Source organism: Micrasema longulum, unplaced genomic scaffold (genome assembly GCF_059751315.1).
Source record: "Micrasema longulum isolate JH-2025_06_02 unplaced genomic scaffold, ASM5975131v1 h1tg000746l, whole genome shotgun sequence".
Lineage (NCBI taxonomy): Eukaryota > Metazoa > Arthropoda > Insecta > Trichoptera > Brachycentridae > Micrasema > Micrasema longulum.
This window is the reverse complement of record NW_028277940.1, coordinates 670,490-686,806: the sequence shown is the minus strand read 5'-3', so window position 1 is coordinate 686,806 and position 16,317 is coordinate 670,490. Positions and strand designations below refer to the sequence as shown.

At 29.7% G+C, this 16,317-nt stretch overlaps 1 protein-coding gene across 3 annotated transcripts in view; it reads left to right on the top strand.

Annotated features, from left to right (window-relative positions):
- The window catches only part of Men-b (NADP-dependent malic enzyme b, mitochondrial), a 44,434-nt gene extending 28,117 nt beyond the window's left edge, over positions 1 to 16,317 (top strand). The window contains exons 10-13 of one of the 3 annotated variants that reach the window (XM_088230308.1): positions 1,906 to 2,076; positions 3,005 to 3,128; positions 12,773 to 12,917; positions 16,205 to 16,317. In XM_088230308.1, coding sequence (XP_088086434.1) covers positions 1,906 to 2,076; positions 3,005 to 3,128; positions 12,773 to 12,917; positions 16,205 to 16,214 — 450 coding nt within the window. In that variant the 3' untranslated portion in view covers positions 16,215 to 16,317. Of the gene's footprint in view, positions 1 to 1,905; positions 2,077 to 3,004; positions 3,129 to 3,961; positions 4,177 to 8,462; positions 9,312 to 12,772; positions 12,918 to 16,204 lie in introns of those variants that run through there. The other 2 variants (XM_088230306.1, XM_088230307.1) reach the window with 2 other exon arrangements.

The window sequence follows — 16,317 nt, the reverse complement described above, 5'->3', positions numbered from 1 at the left end:
TTAGCTGCAGATACATTTATATAGAAGAGTTTATTACATCGAGTAATCCGGCCGGGCACTCGCAAGTTAATTAGTTTTAACAGTTATTGCAGTATTACCCACGATAATCCATTATTATCTGAACTAGGAGATTAAGTGTCTGGATTTTGTAAATAAACAGACTTAAAAGTTGCAATATGAAAAGGTCTAGGGCAGTGATGGGTAACTTTTTTAGCTTGGGAGGCCAAAATTCTGAAAAACCTGGCTTGGCCCAGATGCTCTGTCACATCTAGGAATATTTATAATTTTTGCAGCCCTAGTAAATGAAAGAGTTTTGTTTTTGAACTATTTATTTATTATTATTAAAAAGCATAAACAAAAAATATTTACATTAGTAACTTTTTTGTTGCTAAATTGCATTGCAATCTTTACTTGATGGTTGGTATTTCATACATTTTAAACACTAACAAGTGTTACGAACTTCATCAGTCAGTGGGTTTCTTTTATTCTTTTAAATATTACTCAACACCGAGAATAAGGTCTTACTAAAGTACGTTAAGGGAAATATTGTGACTAAACCCATCGCTAGATTTTCAGAGTACCAAAAGCGTTCGGTTATCAGTTTCAAGCACTCGCAATATCTTTTTCGTGGTGCTTTTTTCTTCATCCTCCAAACGATTTATTTCTAGATTCATCAGTACTTGGGTTTAGAAGTGGATGGAAAATTAGCGTGGAAAAAACATATCAAAGCAGTTATAAAAAAACTGGGTCCTATTATTGGAATAATGAAAAGAACAGAAGTCTTTGATAAAAGTACAAAATTTATGATATACAATGCTTTTGTACTTCTACACTTTGTATATGGATTAATAATATGGTCGCAATGTAGTAAACAAATACAAGAATCAATACAAAGAACAATGAATAAAGCACTTAAAGTAACATTTAATTTAAACAAATATACTAGAACCACAGATTTATATAGAATAACAAAAATGATCCATCTAGAGGAATTAATCTACACAGAAAAAATATGAATGATATTTAAGATGAAAAAGAATAAAATAAAGACAAATATTCAATTTAATTTTAACTACAACATACATAAAATAAATACAAGAGCGTCTAATAATTTAACTTGCGAACAACCTAGTACTAACGGAAAAGAAACAGTTTTGTGTATACAGCAATAAATTTTTACAATTCACTTTCCAATGACCTAAAAAATATACAAAACATATACGTACTTAAAAACACCTAAATAAAGCACCCCGTGTTACGAGTGATATGTGTTTTTTAAATTTTTTTATCGACTTTTTATTAAAACTATTATATATAATATCCCTCATACCAGCACTTTTGCTGATTGGGAATATTTCGTACAAATAAAATATGTAATGCTATATGTAAAGTTAAAAAAAAACCTTGTATTTTGTCAAAAAATATCAATCTAATCTAATCTAAGTTTGGACTTCAAGTCGACGAACTCTTGAACCCAAATGCTGTCTTGAAATTCCGTAAATTGCAACTCAATTGCTCCATTCGAAATCATTTGATTTCAAAGTATTATTGATACATACGGATATTGAATTATTTTAATTGTTTGTTCTAGGGATCTAAATTGATTGATTCTTTTATTGAACTGGCCATGTAATAAGTTCACAATGTATGTTCGTGGGCTCTGTTTCATTTTGTAAAGTTATGCTGACCTCCTCGAAATATTTTTTTGAAAATGATGTGTGTTATCTCTGACATAAGTGTCATAGGTTACCCATCACTGGTCTAGGGACAATTTTCGTATCTGCATTTGTTGAGGAACATTTTATGTTTCAATGAATCGGAAATTATGCATAATATGATAGATTCACACTTGACTTAAAATTTCCATTTAATATTCGTCGATATGCTATATTTTAATGTTTTCAGGGTCGCTGTGTATTTTCATCTGGGTCTCCGTTTAGTTCAGTGACCGTACACGGGAAGACATTCCACCCGGGACAGGGAAACAATGCCTATATCTTCCCAGGAATTGCTCTCGGAGTTATTACAACTGCTACGCATCATATACCTGAAGGAATGTTCTTGAGAGCTGCTCAGGTAATCAAATCTTCTCTTTCTTATACCATATATGTAAAAAAAACTGTGATATGTTTGTACTATGCTCTATTTTTTAATTTCAGTATAACTTCGAGACAATACGTATTTTTTTACAGGTATTTTTTACAGGACCTCGACTCACATGTTTTATACGTGTATGATTCATATCATTAATTGTAGTGCTTTCACACTTATAGATTACTCAGACAGGGTAAAGTCTAAGCTTATAACCGAGTTACACAGTTTAAACTTGCCCTGTGCCAGCGGGTACCCTGCAAGACATCGGACCCTCATTACATAATAATGAATCAAATCCTAGCTCTGTCTTGAGTTTTTCATATGAATAACTATTTGATATACAATTTTGTCTAGGTTAAAAAACATTTGCGAACACTTTTTTCTCATAGAATCCACTCATATGGACACATATCATAACTTTTTATATTTCACTTGCGATTGGACCGTGCTTGATGGTTTGAGATAAATCTTATTTGACTAACATACTGGGACACTTTCGTTGTTGGCTGTTCTTTATAGGGACACAATATCTCCTCCTACCATATAATTACTTTAGTTTCATGTAGGTTAGAACTGTCCAATGTCTTTTGGGCCGACGACTATAGCCGGCATAACTGCGAACGTGTTAGTGAAGTATTTCGGTGACTAAAAAAAGCCAATAAAAACTCATTTGAACAAATGTTTTACTGATTTCAAATGTAAATCTGTTATATATTTTTTTGTAAAATAATATACATATTATTTACATGTTTAATTTTTTGATTAAGACTATTAAAAATAAAATAAAATATATCTGGCGATCAGCAAAAATCTACATTGCGATTTGTTTGCAATATTTATCAAAAAAATGGAGCCGCTATTCGTGAACACATTGCAATTGAAATTAACATTTAATTTATTTAATTTTCAGACATTAGCTAATTTTGTTGAGCAGAGTGATTTGGATAAAGGATCTATATATCCACCCCTTAAATCTATTCGAGAAGTATCGCTGTCTATCGCGATTGAATGTGCCAAACTGGCCTATGAAGAAGGTAAATCCTATTTTAATTTCTTAAGATCAAACATTTTTTTCTCATTATGGCCTGTCTCTCATTTTTATACAAATTGTCAAAATTACTTTTTGTTGCTATTACAATTGGTGTGTAGGATTCTACAGAGATCTGTTATTTTTATGTTTTGTTTTTGTATCCAGAAAAAACATTTTTTAATGATCTTAGGAAGAAAACAGTGAAAACCAAAATTTATCAAGCTTATTTGTCACATTGCCATATAATTTTTAAATTCTGTTTTAATCCAGTTTTTCAAAAATTTTAAAATAATACCTTTTATTCACAGAATCCTATTTAAGCGTGTATTTTATCAAATGTCTTTATTATTAGTATGTTCTGTATGTTGTATCATACATGAAATAATTTTTTTAATGTGTTCATTCCGAAGAAATAATGGCACTGTTTAACATATTTGCTACTTTTTTCAGTGTCAAGGTTCATTGATAATGCGATAAATTATCATTAAAAATGTAAAATATTAAATTGTTTACCCCCAATGTATGCACTGGTTGCATTGTGGATATTTAATTAAATATAACTTTTTTTTAAAAGTATTTATCCCTCTGTCAATTATTTATTGTTCTTGTTGAAGTTATTCTGTTTTGTATTCCGAAGATCCTATTTGATCCATGCTCGTATTAATTTCTCATTTGTAATATGTTTAAATGGTATGTTGTAGTGCATACGAACATATCCATTCACACATACCTCGCCTAAGTCCTTGGTTTTATATGTGAGGCTTGCGGTGTGACATGTCATTGGATTAAACATAATGTGTTTTGTTTGTTGTGTGTCCCGTTTGCGAATGCGTTCAGGTTTGGCCTCCATGTATCCTGACCCAAAAAATTACGAACGGTTCATCAAAAGTCAGCTTTACAATTCCAACTACGAGAGGTCTCTGCCCATTACATACACGTGGCCGGAAGATAACCCGGAGCATTACAATGTGCGGCCCTTGCCCAAATCCCTAAGGGATGAGGGGAAGCAGCCCAGAGCCCCCATTGCGTTCGACAAGCATTAATACTCCCAGGTGCAGATTTGTCCCATGATGCTCGCCACTTTCTCAACACTATAACACGCTTCAATCTTCTATATATTTTTTGTTGCTAACCCTTTTTGTGCTCCTTAGGACAATATGGAGGTTTTTTTTTTCATTTTTCGCAAGGAAGAAAGATATGAAGTTTTCAACTGATATCTGAATAATTTTATGAAAATTGTTCTGCAATAATTAAACTAAATAACATGATTTTTAGTGAATATCTTTATAATTGCTTTTTGAACATCACAAGATTAACGATGAGAAGTTATAAATGCCATGATTTACGGTATTTTTCTTTCATCTTTATATAATGACAAAATACACTAGCTTATCTACTTTACATTATATAAACACCGGGACCTCTTTTTACATGGTTTTAAAATGGTACATAAAATAAATAAAATAATTTTTTGAACATTAATTAAACAATGCGTAGTAGTAATATAATTATACTTTTCATTTTTGGAATTTCCTTCGTCACTCTTTTACTTGGCGTATAATATTTATATGACATAAATAGTGAATAATCTTTATTACGGTTGTTTTTCTTTTGTAGTAGTTATAATATTTTGATTTCTTTTTGTGTTTTTTAATATAATTAAGGATTTTCGCAGTTTTATTCTACAATAAATAATAAACGATTTCAATTTTTTGGAAATCCCGGATTAATCTTTGTACAAGGAAATCCATTCCACGGTTGTTCTTTTTTCGTATACTTGTTGGATACCCACCAAGTAAAAAGAGATTCCGGTACTAAATTTGTTACAATTCTTTGTCAATGTAGCATCAACTTATAATATATCTATTAATCCATTCAATCATCAGTTAATACTCGTACTATACAGTTCTATAATGTATGTCAGTATTTTACTCGAATCAATCTTTGATTTCTGCAGTTTTACTCGCACAAACTAAACTAATGTTATTAAAAATAGACCTTTTCTAGCTTAGATTCTCACACCTCAGTCCCTTTATTAATGTTTGTCTTTTCAAATAGAGCACTGATTATTGTGTGTAATATTATTTTAAGAGCACCTCATTTTTAAATAAAATCAGTTAATATTGTGTTTATCGCCTAATCTTTTCCCCCTTTGCACACAGCTTAATGAACTTACTAGAATTTCAATACTTAAAAGCGCATTTTATATGGCTGTACTCTTTCATTTTGTAATGCGTCGAAAGGGTATCGTCCATACGCATGACATATTTTAATAATGTTTACATATTAAAGTTTCATTTGATTAATTAAATAGTAATTATTACAGGTTCGATTCCTAAATTTTATTGAATATTACAAGTATTTAAAATAATAGGTATGGAAATACACAAATAGAAAGGAGAAATTTCACCTTTTATTGGTTAGTTTTCATTAATCGTATAGCAAAAAATATTCTGGAAGAATGATGTCGAAAACAAATTATTAGTTGCTTTGAACAATTTGCTGAACAATTAGGAAATATTTTTTTTTGTTTTCACAGATGTTTTCCGATTTCTAATGATAATTCTCAGTTAGTTGAACAAACACACTTTTTCTACCAAAAATGTATTTTAACTGAGTTTCAGAATACAGTAAAACTACTATTATTCGATGATCAGGATATTCGGCAATCCGGATGTCTGTAGTTCAGATAAACGGAGTTCTACTGCGGTTACATTAGAATAATTTATCAGAGCATTCTAATAATTGCGATTGCTTTGAATATGGTTGAAAGATATTTTTTTTAATGTTCAAATGGAGGTTGAATTCTATCAAATTTTTCAGGCAAACAATAAAGATACATAGCCGTATATTTTCAAATAAATCTACAGTTAATATGCTGCACCGATTTGTATTTATGGTCAAACCTATCATTCCTGTTTATGCTTATTCTTATAGGTTATATTTGCATTTTTATCAGTGCTTTATTTGTATAGTAGATTGATGTAATGTTCTTGTTTTCATATATTACGTTTAATAATATAATTTTTGTGTTGATGTATCTTTTCTTTCCAGTGATGCACGCCTTAATAAATTGTCTCCGTTGTGCATTTTACTTTATGCTTTTGTGTATGCTTTACATTGACATCTATTAGTAATAATTTTTACTGTCAAACTCCAAAATTTGTTAAAAATACTACTTAAAAACGTGTATTTTGGTATCTGAAATACCTATTTTTTGACATTTGAAAGTTAAACTGGCAGTTTAAACCATAAATTGTTTCTATAATACTTTTTTCGTTGATAAATGTAAAGTTTTTTTGCATTAAACTTAAAACGATTTCTTGTGTAACTAACTGCGTGTCAAAACATTTGGAACATTTAATCAAAAATAGTTTGGTTTAATATGTGGTACTGTTTAGTAAAGAAAAGTATAAAAATAATGTTCTAATTGAGGGGGTTAAAAGCAAAAACGCCACTGTCCATGATCACGGTTTTTGAGAAGACCAACAAAACCAGTAGCGAAAAGACTATTTCTTTTAAGTTAAACTCTGTACCTACCTTTTATAAATAAATAAAAATGTAATGTAACCCACAGACAAACCTCGGCTTTGCGGCAACAACAATACAATTATGTATGCTATTTTATTGTAAAAATAAATAAAATAATGAAAGTAAAAAATAAAATTAAAAATGAAAAAAAAAAGTTGAATACTTTAAAGAAATAGTATTTTCGCTACGGGTTTTGTTGTTCTTCCCAAAAACAGTGATCATAGGCATTGGTGTTTTTGCTTTTATCCACCTCAATTGTTAGTTTTCTTACTTTCCTCTTTTTTATTGATTCATTTTATTAGATTAATTTTACTAAGATTTTTCTCTTTCTCCATTTTGTCAATAAACAATATTGTTGGGATCGTAGAACAACGGCGGATGTGCGAAAAACGCGACATTGCCTTTTTTTATATTTAATTTTGAAAAAGTTATAAAAAGGCTTTATATTCCAGGTTTGAAATGATATACTTTTGTACTTAACAGCAATTTTATCCGCTCTCATTTAAAGTTGAAAAAAATCACATGCGTCGTTGTTCTACGATCATGACGATATATATATTTATTATTTATGTACATTCCAAAATATATTATTTTAGTTTTGTGTAATTGAATGTTTTTGCATGTTTTTCCTCACGTTTGTGAATGAATGCATGTCTTTGTTTGTTTTTTTTAAAACTTCAATTTAATGTTCAATTTTTAATAACAGTAATACCTGAAAATTACATTTTGATTGGTTTTCTGATTTGCAATGGTGTGATTATGTAGTAAATTAAAAAAAATGTTTATCCATACATAATTCCCTCCTAATTGATCAAAAAATGAATACCTCTAAACCCTTATCCTACGGTGTAAAAATATTCTGCTGAAATTTTCAGATTCTTAAAATATTTAACTTAACTGAAAACATTGCATTTCTTATTATTTAGAATCCCCGATGGCTTCAGAAGGTTTTTGAAAATAAAATCACGTGTTTCAAAGCAGAAAAATGTCATTTGAGGTATTACTGTATAAAATGTTTCATGTTTATCATTTCTGGTGAATAAATAATTCATTTGATCTACTTTATCAACCTTTGAAAATAAACATTAGTGCTACTCACTAGTAAGGTTTTACTACTCACATCCAGGGTTTAAAAGTTTGAAGCCTAGAGCAGTTAATCTTACTGAAAATATTAGTGATCTGATATTGCCTAAATTTTTCATTTGTTAAATATTAATACATATATGTATTAAAAAATATGCAATAAGAAGCCTTCAATTTGTATGTCTTTATTCCCATACTGTTCTAACATTTAACATGCAATCAATTCCTTCATAGAAATTATAATAAACCATTTATTTACAACACTTATCTGCAAACTTATGCACATTTAAAAAAAAAGTTTTTTCTTTCTATGAAATTTACTTTTGTGTCAATTTTACAAAATTATGCCCACTTTTAATTTTCTTTAATTTTTACATTTGTTTTCTAAATTAATAATTATGGTTATTTTTAAGTATCCTGAGAATATTATTAATGAAAAAAAATGCATTTAACTACCAGAAGACTTTAACAATGCCGAGTTGCTTAAATAGTAAAATAAATACAGTATTAAAAAATATATGCCAAATACATTTATCAAACATTTTCGAAGTAAAAATGCTATACTTTTACTAATAATATGTAAGTACTCTCTCCTTCCAATCGATTTTACTAGCCGGTAAATCTTTTTACTTGCCTTTAGCAAATTGAGAATCGAATATGTCTAGTGATGAAAATTTATGTTTATTTTAAAATGCCATTTCTAAAATTCATTCTACTCAAATAGGTTTAGCATCTGTATACCCGCAGCCGGATCATCTAAAGGACCTAATTGAGTCCCATTTATACAACGCGGATTACGAATCTTCAATGCCAGCCACGTGGAGCTGGAATCCCGAAGGACAATTTAATATTAGGCCCATAGCTCCTGTTAGCAAAATTATCTAAACATTAATCATTAAGTAATATATATAATCCCACAGATCGAAACTTTTACAGCACTTTTTTAAACACTAGTTATGTGACATCTAGAAATCAGGCTATCTAAATATTACGAGATTATTTATTAATTAAATGCTTGTTATTATTTTTAAACCTAATTTAAAATGAACCTTACCTCACTGTTTAAAGTTGTTGAAGTTTTAATATTTAAATTAAAAGAATTGCTGTAAAATTTTCGACAATGGCTTGTTAAATACGTTTCTTTACTTCCGTATAATTTCAACAAACATTTGGTTTTAAACATAATATATTTGAAAAGTCATTCCAAAGTTTGTTTTTAATTTTTTTTACTAGTAAACTAACATTTTTCAGCATGAAATAATTATTTCATACGAATGCAGTACTGAAATTATAACCTTGTTCAAGTCCAACTTTAGTATTTTTTGTAATTACATTTTTTTTGGTTGTTTACATAGAATAATAATAAAAATAAGGTGGACATTGCAAACATAATGTGTACGTCTATTTCTAATAATTAATTAATTTATTTTGGAATGAGTATTTAAATTTTTGTTCCAGTCTTAAAGTACCAACTCCCAATGAGGAATTTATATGCTTCTTACACGTGGTAAAAATTAGAGCATGTAATTGTATGACGAAGTTTCTTGAAAATGTATGAAAAAAATAATAAAAATGGTTTTAATAAAAATCAACTACTTTGAATCATTTCATAACTTTTTGTGAATCAGACAATCAATTACAGCGTTGTTATGTGTTGTGATAGATTTCCGGTTTCCAGGCAACCATTTTTTTCAACGTTTACTGTATTTTGACGATACGGGGCTCTTCTTTTAAATGTCAGCACAACTCACTGACGACAACTCGTGACGTCACGGCAAAGTAAATGAAAAATTACCAACTTTAAAAAATCATAATGATGATAATACGATACATAAAAATATTGAAAAAAACTTTCGGTTTAGTTTGATAGTCTATTATTAATATAAAAAATTATAAATTCCTCATTGTTGTTGACTTGTTATAAACATAAAATTTGTATTTCGTCAGATTTATTGCTTTGCCGAATACAATGCATATAAGGAGTATATCCAGAGCCATTTTCACATTATTTGTCATACTGCTTTCATTGTACTTCCAACATAAATTCCATCAAACTGCATATAAAAATGGCTTATTTGTTGGTGAATTCAGAGTGAATATTCACCGATTTGCCATACATTTTTCTTCCAGAAAAAAGACACTGTTTCAACCTACTCTTTAGCAATTTCTGTTCTATTTACTGTGAAATAATGCCAAATAAACACCCAGTACTAAAAACATTATAAATGTTAAAATTAGCTTACTGTTTACCACTACAAACTTTACGCTACTGAATTAATTTATTTAAGTGAGATTGAGATTATAAATAATATTTTAGTGAATGTGATATTACCACAAGGGATGTTCGATTTTTTAAAAGTTATCATCAAAGTATTATTAAGGGCTGTTTTTTTTTATAACTACATATTATTTATGTTACATAAATGTATTTATAATTTAAATATTTGTTTATATGAAGACATTTACCATCGTAATCTTTTTCTTTTAAATTACGTACATATTTGTTCATACAAATTTTAAAGCCTTTGTATTTATTATTAAATTAGTTTTATATGTATTTGACCACTGCAATGGTGCTACTTAAACTAATTGATTTAACAATTATTTATTTTGCACGCTTGATATATTATGTAGAATATGTAGTTGATGAAGAATACATATGGCTAACATAATAAATAATTCATCAACTTGAATTTTGAAAGTTTTTATTTCTGCAATGAAAATACAGATAATATAAATTTTACTGTATTTTATTAACCTTTGATAAACATATTAATATGTATATACAATTGCATGTAGATATAAATATTTTCCACTCGAGTTTTTAACACACGTGCTGTGCATGAAACCATTGCAATTATTCTATCATGTTAACTTAACTCGATGTTCACTTTTGTTTGTTGAATTAATTCTAGTAAAAAGTGGTAATCAATTGTTATTCAGTATAAAGTGAGTATTTATGTGTGTGAAATTAAAATTTTATGGATCGTTGTGTCATTTCTTGTCGATACTAGTTTTCCCTTTTTTTCCACGTGTAGAGGAATAGCTTTTTAATAAATTCAATATATCCTCTCAATTTTTTTTCTACTCTCTTAAACCCTTTGTTCTCTGAACATGGATTTTTGAATTATGTAATTCAAAAACTATTACTTATTTTTATTGTTTTTTAAAAAAATCTTTATATAAAAAAAAAATAGTCATACAAATTTGTACTGGGGATTAGCAATATAAGAAGTTGTTATTTATTTTAATTTGTTTGCCATCATAATTATAATATTGATGTTCGTAAAGGAGTAGCATTTTTACACAATAATATGGGTGACAGCTCTAAGCAAAACTGATCCCCAGTAGTCATTTTTTGGAAGTAATTACTTTCAAATGGCCAAACTACTACTAATAAGTGTCCAAACGTGTACCAACAGTGATTAGTTACATCATATGCATTCTCATATAAGAGATATATCAGTTATTTTACACCTGGACAAATATATACCGCCAGGGAGCAAAGGTTTAATGGACTTGCTTTATTCTATCAGTGAACAAAATTAACCACAAATACTTGTTGAATGAAAATAACGTCCAAGACGTGTTTACTATAATACTGTATAAGCCTTAATGTAAAAGTTTTTTTGGCACTGGATAACCTTTGTTGTATAGACATTTTAAATTTATAAGTTCCCCTCATTCAAATGTTGGAAGAATATTTTTCAACTTTAAACATTCTAAAACATCTGGTAAAAAAGGATGACTGTATTTACAATTCTGATTGTGAACTAGAACTATATTCGTGTATAAATAATGTCGTCAATTTGACGTTAAAAAATAAAAGACAAAGCTATCTTTAACTCCTAGTTTCGTAAAACAGTTTTAAAAATTGAAAACAAAATCATTATTTTTAAGTGTTTTTTAAGGGCATTGTTCAGACTAGTGCATAGTGATTAAATATTGTTACAAAAAAGTACTAAATATCTAAAATTAACATTAAAACTTGTTATAAACATATCCTTTTAATGAAAGGTAATTGCTTTATCTGTATTTGATTTTAAATCAGTTTTATTCAATTAAATATATAATTTATTTACAAATACTAATTATATATATGTACATTTAAATGTATGTATATTATGAAGTAATTATAGAATTTTATCATCCAGTTATAAGAAGTCATTAATTAATAATATTATCAACACATAGTGAATAGAACTGTTATCTATTTAGAAGTGGTTATTGCCACAAATTAATTACACCGTCAAAATATTCAAATAAAAAATAATAATGGTAACCTCAGTCCTTGTAGGCAGAACAAGTAAATATTATTCAAATATTAATTGTATTATTTGCAGTATTTTAGAATATTATTTGTATCTTTGGAATGTTGCAAATGTTATAATTATGGGTTTACAATATTAAAATCAATTGTTCCCAAATCAATTTGGTTGTTTTTTTTTTATGATTATGAAAATATTCCTTTCCTTTGTCCTTCATCTTGAGATCTTTGAAAAAAATATGCTTTCACGGGTGAAGATAAATACATCGAAATTACTAGTGCATCCTCCAACGATCAATCTAATCGACCTGTTGAAATTTATATTTTTGTGTTGTAATTTTTTTTTTTTAAACTGTGCCACGGCAGGCGCTGTGAACTGCTGTAGTGTCGTGAACTCTAGATCGGGAGGTCCGAGGTTCGAACCCTGCTTTACCACAATTTAGTTCCATTTTCTAAAATAGTTATTTACAACTAAAAATAAATAGCACGGAAATTGAAATATTTGGGTAAATCAGAAGAAAGCAAATATTTAATTGAGTATATTTTATTTTAAATATCCTGGCATTTATTTTACGCTGTGAATGCTATACAAGGTAACGAGGCAGCTGATGAACTGGCAAGGCTGGGAGCTGAGACAGCCCCAGTACCTACTAATACGTAGATTTCTTTCCCAATTTGTTGATCCTTTTCTTTCGTTACTTTTGTAGTTGTCAGTTCAGTTTATTTCCCTTTTTTCGGAATTCTTATTATGTTTCTTTTATTTTTAGGTTATTCTCAACGACCGTATACAAAAGACTATATAATTCAGCATCTGTATGATTATTCATATATTACTTCTATCCCTGCACAATATTCCTATCCTGTCCCAAAGGAGGTGTATGCCGTCAAAAGCTTACAAATAGAGAAATGCGTGTAAATATAAATTATATTTTATAAATGTTTTGTAAAATTCATAATCCTTGTGAGAACATGGACAGCTAAATTGTTGAAGCTGACCTAAGCAAGCATCGAGGTAAGGTATACTTTGGTTGTAAATAAGAAAGTTTGTGCTACGTTATATCATATTCAAAAATTACTCTCTTGCACATAGACAATACGAACATTTAATTGCATTTCCAAACATCTCTAAAATTAATGTATCATTAAAAAATACTTTGATCTTTCCAAGCCTGAAGGTGGAAGAAATCCACGAGTTCCTGAGGGGGTACCAGGGATACCCAGCTAAAATGCTATAAATATGACTTTAAAAAAATGACATTATGACTGTCATTTATTTATTTACGGACGTATTCAGTCCATTCAACAATGGTAACATATTTCCTTATAGGAGAAATAAAATACAACTAAAGAAAATGAAAGCTAGGACAAAAAAAATATAAAAATTACTCCTCAAGACAAGATTTGGTCTATTTTAGTGACCAAAAAAGTCCGGATCTTGTCTCGAGTTTACGATGCGACACAATCGGGATATTGGTGCATGGTGCAGACAAGCCACAGTTCGTGCTGTGTTGATCAAGGAACAGTACATTATTACTTTGCATCCGTCGGATGGAAACATTGAATGCCACTTGTTCCAGTAACGATGGTACATCAATTAAGCCATTTTGTAAATTAAACATTAATATGGAGTCAGTGTTATTTTATGTTTTTGTAGACTTGAGATTTTTGACATTGACTCCATTTCTCTGTAAGTGTAGTCTTCCCTCTCGAAGCCAATCATCCATGCTACTTTTCTTAGCAGACGATGTTGCGCCGATTTTATATGATTTATCCGGCCTACATAGTAGTGTTTATAAAACTGTTTCATAATATTTTGAATTTTCTGCAAAGTTCATACATTTTTTCATAAAATACTGTTGCGAGAGGATGCTTTATGGCATCGCGCTGCTTTCTCTGCCATACGTTGAACAACGGTGATCAAAAATCTCGCTTTGTGTTAGCGCGGCAGTACGCGGGCTGGGAGCAGGAATGCTTGCAAAATGTAAAGCTCTGATCAACTTATGATGATCAATATAATATGACTTAAATATATATTTTCACTTACACTGAAGTATTAGGTTGGTGGAAAATGTTTTTCTTAGAGCCATTTCAAACATAAAATCGAGTCATTAGGAAACACGAAAGCAGGAACTTTAGAACGAGATTTATAATTATCTCTACAATTGGGAGCACAACACTTTTAACCATATTTACACACGAAAACCTTTCTAAGGTATTCTCATACTTTAAAGGTCTGGGCATGGAGAGGGAGATTTAGCAATATTAGAAAACTCATCCACTACTCAGTAGCCAGGTTCTTTAAAGACCTGGGCTTAGAGGGCGAGAGCTAATTTAAGGGGACCTGTCACAATAGATCTACACAGGTCGCAGTGACGTCAGGAGCTTATATATTACTGATCCCCATCTACGAGAATAATAATAGGTACTCTGGAATACTTTTTACACTAATTGACCCTTATTTTTAGAGCACTTTACCGTTTTAAAGAAAAAAACTCAAACGAGCACGGTTTGACAAGCAGAATATTGTGTTTGAATATATTCCCTGAAGTATGACTGTTCAGCTTACAATAGAGACTCAACCGCGGTCTCTTTAAGCAAATTCTGCCGCTAGGGGCGCTGTCAATAGGAAGAGGTATTGATGAAAGTGTCCATTTTCCACTAATCGATCAATGCATTAAATGATTTGGAAGGTAAAATAATATTAATTGTTAATAACTCCTTATTTGAAGACTAGTTAATGGAGTGGGCTGAATAAATGGTAAATTTTTATTTTATTTACTCTTGTGATAAATCTTATACAATCTTATCAGTTTCAATAGCACAAAAAGCCTTCATTTATGCTCTGCAAGTTTTGAATTTGAACTGCAAGATCGGGAACACTGACATATAATAAATAGACACATTACTCCTATACTAGCTACATCTAAGATATAGCAAATGTTTTGTTGCTCTCAATTTTTTTTTTAAAAGAGTGTAAATCATGATATACATTTAACATTTATTTATTTACTTGAAAAAGAGAAAGAGATATATACATATTTCCTTAGTTCATATTTATTTCTGTGTAACTTGTTACCTTAGATAGATAGGACACTAGTTGGTAGCTGTGATTATTTATGTAGGGTTAGGGTGCCGGCAGTGGATCACCCTTATTTTAGAGGGCTGTAATTGTTTTAATGGTTTGAACACGAAAGCTAAAATTTGGTATTACTGTAGCTTCATTACCATGTTTTCGGACTGCATTGCATCTTTTTAGATTTACTAACAATTCAAAGAGTTACGATGGTTTTATTAAATAATTGGAAATGATCCACTGTGTACTCTAAGCCGGGTACAGTGGATTGCAAATAAATCAACAATGGCTCATTCTAGTATACGGTAAATAAACATATTAAGACTTAAGTGAATATGTGGGTAGCATAAAAAATACTTCTCATAGCTTAGGTACACTCTGGATCATGATTCACCGTGTATTATGGTATTTAATCCACTGTATCCTATCTGACCATTTTGATTTTCTAGTCAAACAAACACAAATTACTAAGTTGGCTTATGGCAGTGATACTGTTATTTGTTACCAGAATACACATAGTTTACAGTTATATCAATTCCACATGAAATTGTTACATGCATATCAGACAAAAAACAAAGAATGCTTTTGAAATTTAGTTTGAGATGCAAAAAAATAAATGAACGCATCACGTGTATACACTGTCACAGCTACCAGCCAGCTAGTGGTGATGTGTTTGCCCATGAGACCTTCTTACTGTGAGCAAGATTAGTAGTCCTTATACTTTTACATGCAGGGTACTTGATCCACTGTACCCACCTTGACCATACTCTAATATTGGGAAAAATGTTTCTAAAAATACAACTAATTACCTATTTTGCAATAAATTAGATTGTATTTACAAATGAAACAATATATCTGTACTGTTTTTCACAGTTACAGTGTAATTAAAACATTTTCTCGTAGGGAAACGAAGGCAAGGAAGGAAGGAAAAAATGTAAAAAACGAAGAAGCTTCGCTATTAATTTTTCAGTTTGTTGGAAAATATTTTGGAATATTTTTTATTCAACTTGAATGTTTTACTATAATTATTCTGGTGTTTCTGCAATAACTTTTTTTTTGCTGTATAGTGTAGAATTGAAAGAATTCTTAAAATGCTTGTATTTAAGATGTTTGTTTTTTTCCGTAGAAAAGATTAACACCAATTATTTACGAAGTTGGATGGTATTTACAAGATCCAATTCTACAAATAGAAAAAAGAAGTTGTTTGAATGCAAGAATAAGAATTTCTTAGATTGTTGA